Source organism: Astyanax mexicanus, chromosome 3 (assembly GCF_023375975.1).
Source record: "Astyanax mexicanus isolate ESR-SI-001 chromosome 3, AstMex3_surface, whole genome shotgun sequence".
NCBI lineage: Eukaryota > Metazoa > Chordata > Actinopteri > Characiformes > Acestrorhamphidae > Astyanax > Astyanax mexicanus.
In genome coordinates this window covers 4,995,734-5,006,353 of record NC_064410.1, presented here as the reverse complement: position 1 = coordinate 5,006,353, position 10,620 = coordinate 4,995,734, and the positions used below count along the sequence as shown (strand labels likewise).

The 10,620-nt window shown below is 37.1% G+C and overlaps 1 protein-coding gene across 2 annotated transcripts; it reads left to right on the top strand.

Annotated features, from left to right (window-relative positions):
• Positions 1–1,431: 1,431 nt before the first annotated feature.
• On the top strand, positions 1,432–8,333 carry LOC103046063 (DSN1 component of MIS12 kinetochore complex). Of its 2 annotated transcripts, none has more exons than XM_022668056.2 (11): positions 1,432–1,527; positions 1,834–1,861; positions 3,571–3,859; positions 4,050–4,123; positions 4,233–4,305; positions 4,772–4,853; positions 4,951–5,001; positions 5,124–5,195; positions 5,953–6,100; positions 7,526–7,613; positions 7,733–8,333. In XM_022668056.2, the coding sequence occupies exons 1-11, from the start codon at positions 1,496–1,498 to the stop codon at positions 7,807–7,809; spliced, it is 1,014 nt and encodes a 337-aa protein (XP_022523777.2). In that variant the 5' UTR covers positions 1,432–1,495; the 3' UTR covers positions 7,810–8,333. The 2 variants fall into 2 exon arrangements, with proteins under 2 accessions (XP_022523777.2, XP_022523778.2); XM_022668057.2 differs by having other exon boundaries at positions 1,503–1,615.
• The last annotated feature ends 2,287 nt before the right edge of the window (positions 8,334–10,620 follow it).

The following is a 10,620-nucleotide window of genomic DNA, read 5'->3' as shown; positions in this document are numbered from 1 at the left end:
TTTTTAATCACAGTTTTCATGCATTTTGGCATTTTCTCCTCCACCAGTCTTACACACTGCTTTTGGATAACTTTATGCCTTTACTCCTGGTGCATCAAATCAAGCAGTTCAGCTCGGCTTGATGGCTTGTGATCATCCATCTTCCATTGGGAAGAAAATTGGGTAAATGTTCTGCTATCATGCTGGAGAAAGCATGTAAATTGCTGTCATGAAGGGATACACATGGTCAGAAACACAACTTAAATAGGCTGTAGATTTTATATATTAGTAACAGTGGTCTGAAGTACGCCAAGAAAACCTTCTCCACATCATTACACCACCTGTTAAAGAGCTGCACAAGAGATCAGCAGTTCTAGAAACCGTCAAACCAGCCCATTTGGCATCAGCAGTCCTGCCATACTCAAAATCACTGAGATTTTTGTTAGAAATATTCCTAATTCCTAAGGCTAATATCACACATTCATACAACCCAAGGACACAATCAACACTACAAACATGTCCTGCACACCAGCATACCTGTACACACCAGCAAGAAGCAGCAGCCATCTGCAGATCACATTGTACTCATCCAGACTGTGGGCAGAATGATGAGTGTACCGGTAGTGTTGTGTTCTGGAGATTTTGGAGAAAACCATTTAGGAGAAAATACCTTTCTGATGATCTTAGCTGGTCATTATAAGGCACTGAAAAAAATGAGCTGTAATAAAATCAGTGACTCAACAAAGCTGAAACAAATATCACTAATTAAAGTTGTTCAAATAGCAATTAATTTTCAGAAATAACTTTATTCTCAGATATTTATTGGCACTGGGTTCACATGACCGATTTCTAACTCAAGTTTAAATCGGTCAAACTACTACTGATCTCAGAAGATCAAAACACCCGTATGAGAGAATGAGCACTGCTTAATAATGTAATGTAATATAATGACACATTCTGGGATCTGTTTAGAGGCTCTTATTTCTGCCAAAGGAGGATATATTAAATATTGGTGTAATTTTGTAAATCTGTTTGGGTGCCTAAATTTATACGCCTGCCTAATTTTGTTTTAAGAATTATTTGACACTTTCTGTAAATCCTGTAAACTTAATTTCACTTCTCGGATATCACTGTGATTGTCTGCTATATGCTATATTTGATTGAAATTTCTGATCTGAACAACCAATGATTTATAAAGGAAAATCTTGAAAGTTATCAGGGGCGCCCAAACTTTTTCATACTACTGTAAATACAGCTGATGTCTGCTTAAAAAAAAGAAGAAGAAAATAAAATTAATAATAATAATAATTATTATTAATCATTAATAATAATAAGTTGTTATTATTATTATTGTTGTTATTATTATTATTATTATTATTATTATTATTATTATTATTATTATTATTATTATTATTATTATTAACCCCTGACTCGTACTCCAGTCCAGGTGATGGCGGTAATGCTCCAGGAAAAAAGGCGGAGGGCGGTGGAGGCAGCGCGCGGGCTTTGAAAGAAAATGGCGGCGCTTCAAAATGACAATATTGGAGGGTTCGTAGTTTTGGTTGTTTTCTGTTTCTTATTCTAAAACGAGCGCGTGCCAGCCGATCGCTTTTATTTAGAACGATCTTTTATAAAGGTGACGCTTGAATATATACCTGTACTTGTCTTAATTCGGCTAGTTTTTTCGGTAAATGGACTGAGTTGTGTGCTGAATGTTAGTTAAACCCACAGTTAACCTGCCAGCTGACTAGCTTTAAATACAAATATCCTGTTTTTTTGTGCTTTTACTCCAGTATTTACTGTACAACTACATCCTGTGTAACCGGTTAGTTAATATTTGTGTCTGTTTAACAGGGCAGAGGGAGGTGAGATGCATTCTACGGTAAGTAAAATCTAACAAAGCCAGGTTAACTCAAGCTAGGAGCGCTCCTTGTCATATTGGAAGGTTTTCAGTTATTTAGTTACGGTAGCTATCTTTTTTTTTTTTTTTTTTACCTTTCCTATTTATGGCCCACATGTTTATTAAATTAAGGCCTAACTAGGTATGTCACAATATATATTTTTTTTCTTTTAAAGACAAACAAATAAATTAATAATAATAATAATAATAAAAAAAAAATATATATATATATATATATATATATATATATATATAGATAGATAGATAGATATAGATATATTAGAATATCGTTAATAAGTTACTGTATTTCAATAATTCAGTTAAAAACGCATATAGATGTATTACACACAAAGTGATCTATTTTAAGAATGTATTTCTTTTATGTTGATGATTATGGCTTACAGCCAATAAAACCCAAAAATAAGTGTCTCAGAAAATTACAATATTATTCAAGACCATTTGGTATTTTTGGCAGTGTGGGCAGTGTGCCTGCTGGAAGTCCAGCTGGAAAATTAAATCCACATCTCCATAAAAGTTGTCAGCAGCAGAGGGAAGAACAATGAAGTGCTGTAAGATTTTGTGGGAAAACAAAACTGCACTGAGTTTAGACTTGATAATAAAACACAGTGGATCAACACCAGCAGATGACATGTCTCTCCAAACCATCACTGATCATCAGTACATTTTACATTTCATTTGGAAATCAAGGGAGCAGAGTCTTGAGGAAGAGTGGAGAGACACACAGTCCAAACTGCTTGAGGTCTAGTGTGAAGTTTCCACAATCAGTGATGGTTTGGAGAGACATGTCATCTGCTGGTGTTGGCCAGAACAAAATGTTAATAATAGTTAGTAAATTATTGAGGCATTTATGTCACATCTTGATTTCAACCTTTAAATATATGCAGTCTTGTTTCTGCAAAAAGAAACAAATATGAATGAACTGCTCACTGAACGAACCTGGTGATACTAAAACTACTACTTTATACATGGGTTACGATTCAATATGTTTGCTCAAAATTATTCCATATATCTTTCCATATATCTGTTTATTTATTTATCCATATAATAATATAATAAATCATAATAGGATCTGAAGAAACTAGACATAACTTCTAACATCCAAACTGATCTGCACCAATCTTTGCATGTAAACTATATATATTTTTTAAGAATCAATGCAGTATTGCAAGACCACAGTACTTCTCTTGCACCCCTAATTAAAAAGCTAGCATTCAACAATCAACTTTTAAAAAGTTAATCAATTTATGTGGTGTTGATTTTATAAGTAAATGTAAGCCCCCTCTCCTACAAAATGTAGCCACACAAATAGTTTTTTTATAGAATATTCTACCACTTATACTAATATTGTCATATTGTAACATTTTATTACACTGAATATATAAAATTAGCCTATTTATGCTAACTTAACACAATGGGCAATATTGAGAGCAACTAAATTTGAGGTCATGTCCATATGTTGAATAATAAGTCAATACTGTATTTATAAAGACAACAAAAACAATGCATTTTTTATGCCATACCTTCCACCATGACAGTTATTTAGTAATGCATACATAAATCCTACTTTAGAAAAACTGCTTGTATTTTATTTAACTGTGGAACTTTGTGGTCATTATCTTTTTTTACTGCCCGTCACCTGCTGTGCCTCAGCTTTTTGTTTCTTTATCTAGATAACAGAGGATAATTCACAAGGGACCAAAAGACCATTAGACAGGACCCCAAGTCCAGAACCTCCTCTAAAGTCTCCTCGCACTTCATCTGGCCAGCCGTTCGACTTTCCTATAGGAACGGAGAAGCAGCCAGATGAACAGAAGTCGAGCTCCGCTGAGGACAGTGTTCGAGAGCCCGTGATGGAGAGTGTTCCGGTTCCTGATCTTGACCCTCGCTCATGTAGAAAATCTTGGAGGAGGTCAACTAGAGGCAGGAGATCACTCCCTGCCCTCCCTAGCACCTCCCAGGGTGAGTCCATTTGGTCTGCCTTTCTTCTGCTGTGTTTAGATATGCAAAGCATCTCATTGAAATGTAAAACAAAGAGATATCCCAGAATTAGGTCTGCCTTTGTTGTGCCTTTAAAGACAGTATCACTGTCCTGATAAAGTAATCAGTGGTTTTATCTTTTGTTTCTTATTGTTCCCATTATTCTTGGCAGCTCTGTGTAAATCAATCAGCCAAGACCTGCATGATGATGAGAGGCTGGAGAAACTAATGGAAGCTGCAATGCAGGTACTTAACACTGATTGTAAGTTAATTCAGTCTTAAGTCATGCCGTTTTGCTTTGATCTTGCTTTTAACTATTACATTTCCCTCTGTTTTTAACTCTGTGTCTATGTAGCATACAGTCAAGAGGCTACAAAACAGTCTCCAGACCATCCCTGATACTAACATGGAAGCATTTCAAACACAAGGTACTTATTTATCATAAAATATATTTTTAATGGGTATTAGTTTACGTGTTGGTGTTATGGGAAATGTATTTTATCACAGTGTTTACCACAGTATTTAAAACATTTTCACGATGCACAATGTGCATCACACAGATTTTGATTGTAATAGGTTGACTTTTGTTGGTCAAAAGTGTGTTTACTCTGCTATAACATGTGGCTCACTTGCCTCTCAGATCACCTCCTTAAGTGGTTTAAGTGATGGGATTTAACTATGTTATAAATGAATTGTGTATGCATTTATACTTGCAATTTTATGATTTTTATGATTTTCTGATATTTAACAGATTAACTGGCCAGGTGTAATCTATGTAATGTCCTTATTTGTTTATACGACTGTATAGGCACTTGCTTCTGTAGAGGTATAGTTTGCAAAATTCCAGGAATGGACAAATAAAAAAAAATAATAAATCTATTTTTCTTCTTGTAGTTGATTCGCTACAGACAAAATGGAAAAGTCTGGCTAAAAACATTTCTGAAGAACGTTTACTTTTACTCTCCAGCACAAACAGGTAATGGAGAAGTTTGTAAGGATGCTCAAAGCCACCTCTTCTTTAACCCACAATAAAATCTTTATCACTTGTTAACCTTATCTCTGTATATCTGTAGTGACCCTGCCATTCAGAAATCAATTGATCGCACTAAGGAGGCCATCAGCAGGTAGGATCATGTGTATGTTCTTGAGCTACTGTTGTAAAACTTAAAATTGAAATGTATTCAATTCATTTTGAATTGAGAGTTTAAATTTAAACTGAGTTTTAAAAAAAAAATCTTTGTTTAAGGTTGCAAGCTGAGAGTTTGTCTTGGGACTCCTTGCTTACCAAACATCGCTCGAAATCTGAGGAACTGGCCAGGTGAGTAGAGCACGCACACAGACACGCTAACAATCCCCTACAAGGTGATGACTGAACAGCTCCTTCCTACCTGCACTCACTCCTGAAGGCTTACGCTACCTCCCGGCCACTGCTCTCCTCCAATGAACGCCGCATCGCTTTCCCAAACAAACATTTACACAAAGCAATCCAGACTGTTCTCATACAGAGTTTCCCAATGGTGGAACAAACTACCTTCTACTACCAGATCGGGAGAATCTCTCGCTATCTTTAATACACTCCTGAAGACAGAGCTCTTCAAAGAGCACCTACTCTCCTAACCCCTCTAACTAACTACCTTCTACTACCAGATCAGGAGAATCTCTCACTATCTTTAATAAACTCCTGAAGACAGAGCTCTTCAAAGAGCACTTACTCTCCTAACACCTCTAACACACGAACTACTTCTAACTTCATTTCCTTCTTCCCCTCCTTCACTCCTCTATCCCGTTATTATTTCCCTCTGACCTCCTTTAGGCCCTGTCTAAAGATATTTTTACCTTTAACTTCTATTACTTTTGTACTTTACTATTATACCTCGCTTTGGACAAAGCGTCTGCCAAATGTAATGTAAAATAGGTTCACACTTTTACACTCAATTTCTACCTTCCACCTTCCAACCCTAATGACCTGGAGTGTGTATTAAAGTAATTTGCGTTTTATAGTAGTAGTTACTAAAATAAAATAAGCTTAAAAAATTCTAACAGTTTCTAAATAACATGCCTACTTGAATCTGCAGGCGAGTGGAACAGGGGCAAGAGAAAGCATTGCCGCTGGACCCATCCTGCATCGCCCAGTCCTCTCAGAGCAAGCTTATCCTGAATAAACCAGATTATCACGAAGTTCTGTGTAGACAGCACAGGGTGCTCAACACAATGGAGTTGGTGGTAAGTATGCCCTGTACCTATGATAAGTCTAAGAGGACAGTAAAAATGGATTTTAGTACTGATACACATTTTTAGCAAGTCGTGATTGCAGTTACAGCTGTTGTCCAGCAGGCAGTGCTGATGAGCTGCTTTTATTATTTATCACAAGCCAGGCCAAAGCAAGTCAACGTTTTCAGTAATATGAAACCAGCTTTAGTTGCAGGGGAAACTCTGTAACAGAGTGTCCAGTCTTCTAGGCTTCTCTGTAAAGGTTTAATGTGGCATTCTCATACACTCAGGCAGTAGCGCCCCAGATACCACATTTGTTTAATCTTTTGGACCACAGCAACACTAATAAAATGGCAGGTCTTGCAGAAAAAGGCTGTAAAGAGATACAAAAGCATTAGCAAGAAGCAACTTTTACAAAATGCAGTTACCAGAAAAGAAAATGGAGGTTTAGTTAAGGTGAATATTTGGTAAACCAAGATAATTTCAGCAAGAACTGCTCATAGAATTGACTACAAACACCTATAAGAGAATTAAGCAGACTCTTGAGTTGTAATGCACTTTTCTTCAGTGATGCAAAAATTATCTTCATGGAAGAGTCATCAGAGCAAAACTTACAGCCCCCTCACTAAAAAGAATTATAGAGAAAAAAAATAAACAATCTAAACAAGCATGATAAAGTCCTGTGTATATGTAAAGTTAAATATACCAAAAAAAAGGTCACACATTCTAGTATTTCCTTGGACCACCTTTAGCTTTGATTGCAGCATGCATTCACTGTGGCATTGTTTCGATAATCTTCTGCAATGTCACAAGATTTATTTTAACCCAGTGTTGCATTAATTTTTCACCAAGATCTTGCAGCAGCATTGATGATGGTAGAGTCTGACCACTGCACAAAGCAGCTCTTCTCCATCCAGCACATCCCAAAGATTCTCAATGAGGTTAAGATCTGGACTCTGGACTGGTGAACTCTCTCAATCCATGTGTGAAAATGATAAATGATGATCTCATGCTCCTTGAATCACGTTTTTACAATTCCAGTCCCATGAATTCTGACATTATCATCTTGGAATATGGCCGTGTCATGAGGAAAGAAAAAATTGATTAATTGATGGAATAACCTGGTCTATATTCAGTATATTCAGGTAGTCAGCTGACCTCATTCTTTCAGCAGCACATACTGTTGCTGAACCTAAACCTGCAGACCAACTGCAGCATCAACCAACCAACCCCACATCATTTACTTACTTAAATCCAGGTGGAGACTTTTATTTTTGGCCAGGCAAAATGTTAAGCATGGGGTTGGAAGCATTTCACCTGAAGGAAAAAGAAGAATGGCATCAATTACATTCCAAATAAAGGCTGAATATAATTAGGATTGCTTTTAGAAAAGGACCGGCACCAAAACACTTAAATAACCTCTGTTTTTGTTTCTAGCTTGATGCCCAGTGTATGATGGTGAAGGGGCTTCTGTCTTTCCAGCAACAGTCTCAGTTACTGGTGAAGGAGACCAGTAGCAGATTGGGTGAGGAATTGCTTTGTGTCTTTTTTTTAACACATAATTAGAAACGCTGGAATGTAAGAATGTACTGTACAGTAATAGACTTTAATATTAACCTGTTTCTCTCTTATTTTCCCCCACAGCTCAGAGTGCTGGGTTTGAGGACCTCCCATCATCTCCAGTGAGACAGCTCCTAAGCAGGACTGCTACATCGTCTTAGATCTGCTCAACTGTTCTTTTTTTAATGACACTCTTGATACAATTAATTTTCTTGTTCTGTAAAATAAGGTATCTAACCAGCTAATTTTCAATGTCATGCATTATCTTTTGGCATAAATTGAGTTTGTTCTTTACACTGTGTACAAATTTCATTATAAATGCTCCAAAATAACTTAATGTATGTACAATAAAAATCTTATACAGTCTCTTTACATCAATTTCAATTTACGATGGTATCTTTTACAAAAATGTCGATTTCTTTGTCAGAACTTTGTTGGTAGGTCTAATTTTAAGCATTTTTGCACCTGTTAATGTCTACATGTTACTCAGTATATCAGCAGTTAGATGTTGATGCATTAGTAAATTCTATCTCCCCTATAAAGAAAGACTGCTGATCACTAGATGGCAGTGTAGTTATTAATATTCATCACACTTTATGATATTTACTTGTTTATTTACTTACCTTTACCTGTTTCTATGTTTCATATTATGTTAAATAATAAAAGAAAGTGGTTTAATTGGTAAGATGTCTGTTTGTGGGTTTGGCTAAGAGCAATGGAAAGGGAAATACTTTCTTTTAAGCACTTCTAGAAAAACATACATTGTAGATCAAAAGTTTTAGAACACCCTATGTTTTTTTTTTTTATCCAGTAGCAGTGCTGTATGCCCCAGACAATTTAGTAAGTTATTTATATATTTCCACTTATCAATGATTTTATTACTGCCGTTCTTCACCTGTCAGACCTCTAATTTCTTCTCTTCGCTGCTGAAACTGAGACTTAGTCCAAGCAAAAGGCTAAAGATGTTGCCATGTGGGTCAGCCAGACGTGACTCTTTCTGTAGCAGTTTTCTCCGGTTTCCAAGAGTCTTTTGAAGACTGCTGTCTGGCTTCACCTGTAATTTCTCTAAAGAAAAGACTTTTTAAGATACTTTTAATAGTTACAGGGTTCCCTGTGTTTGTGTCTTTTCTAGATATTATGATGAAGTATAAATGTGCTGTGTGTATGTGTGCTTTATTACAGACTAAGGGTTTGTAAAATGTTTTATCTATTTCCAAAGCTCTGTTTATTTCCACTTATTAGCTGTTGGCTCTTAACCAATTAATTAAAAAATCACCCCTTTTTTGAGGTTTTAGTTCAGTTGTTTTTCTTACAGGCCCTGGAAGTTTGCTACAAAATCTTGTACCATTTTTGTTTATTGACTGGACCTGAAGAGCTTAACTTGTGAAAATAAAGGGGGAAAATGGGATTGACTTGTAGTATATACTAATCTGAACCGTTTCTTTTTTAAATGGTTCTATATTTTTCAGCATTTAATTCAGTGAGTTCCGGACTGTGTGATCATTTCCTAAACAGCTCAGGTCTTGTCCTACACTAAGAAGGTTCCATTTGAGAATTGTCCTGCAGGATTGTGTGTATCAGTATGTACAATACATGTAATTAGATGAACCAGTAATGAATAGTCTTTGTTGACTTGCTTCCAGCTGTAATGTTTATGCTGCTTTCTGCTTTATATTCTTAATGAACCGTCCCCACTCGTTCACTGTCTCACAGCGTAACCTCTGTGTCTGCAACAGCAGAAGAAACCTGCAGCCTGCTTCTGATTTTCTCTGGTCCAAAGGAGAAGGTGCTTTGCTGCCCCATGTTCTCGCCACCCATTTGTATCTCATGACCATTCTGAGGGCCTTTCCCCCTCCCCCACTCCAGGCACACCACCCCCTCTCTTCCCTCTCAGTAATGCCGGGCTGCTGAGGCAGAACGAAGCACTGACATTGTGCCAGTGATTCACACTCCGGCTTTTCATTCACATCTTCTCTCATGTGCTCTCTCTCTTTAGCTCTCTCTCTCTAGCTATCTCTCCCTTTCTCTCTCTCTAGCTCTCTCCTTCACTCTAGCTCTTTCTGCCTTCCTCTCTCTCTCTCTTTAGCTCTCTCTCTCCCTCTGTCTTTTTCTCTATCTAGCTTAACTATATCTCTCTCCCTTTTCTCTAGCTATCACTTTTTCTCTCTGCTCTTTCTCCACCTTTCTCTATTCTATCGCTTTCTTTAGCTCTCTCCCCTTCTTTCTAGCTATCTCTAGCTAACTAGCTAGCTGTCTATTTCACTCTCTCTCTTTTTCTCTTTAGCTCTCTCTCTCTCTGTCTTTTTCTCTCTCTAGCTTAATTATATCTCTCTCACCCTTTTCTCTAGCTATCACTCTTTCTCTCTGCTCTTTCTATTCCTTTCTCTCTCTCTAGTTCTCTCTCTATTCTAGCTGTCTGTTCTCTCTCTCCCTTTCTCTCTCTCTCTAGCTCTCTCCTTCACTCTAGCTCTCTCTGCCTTCCTCTCTCTCTCTTTAGCTCTCTCTCTGTCTTTTTCTGTCTCTAGCTTAATTATATATATCTCTCCCTTTTCTCTAGCTATCACTCTCTCTCTGCGCTTTCTCTACCTTTCTCTCTCAAGCTCTCTTCCCCTCTTTCTATTCTAGCTCTCTATTCTATCTCTTCATTTCTCTCTAGCTATCTCTCCCTTTCTCTCTCTCTAGCTCTCTCCCTCACCCTAGCTCTCTCTGCCTTGCTCTCTCTCTCTCTCTCTTTTTCTCTTTAGCTCTCTCTCTGTCTTTTTCTCTCTCTAGCTCTCTCTCTCCCTTTCTTTCTAGCTATCTCTAGCTATCTAGCTAGCTTTCTATTTCTATTTCTCTCTCTTTTCTCTTTAGCTCTCTCTCTGTCTTTTTCTCTCTCTAGCTTAACTATATATCTCTCCCGTTTCTCTAGCTATCACTTTTTCTCTCTGCGCTTTCTCTACCTTTCTCTCTCTCTAGCTCTCTCCCCTCTC

Bases quoted from the DNA above. Each gene is read 5' to 3' on its own strand.
- LOC103046063 (XM_022668056.2), top strand. From the start codon at position 1,496: ATGGCGGCGCTTCAAAATGACAATATTGGAGG. The intron at 1,528-1,833 runs GTTCGTAGTTTT...TCTGTTTAACAG, and splicing joins CAAAATGACAATATTGGAGG to GGCAGAGGGAGGTGAGATGC. The intron at 1,862-3,570 runs GTAAGTAAAATC...TTCTTTATCTAG, and splicing joins GAGGTGAGATGCATTCTACG to ATAACAGAGGATAATTCACA.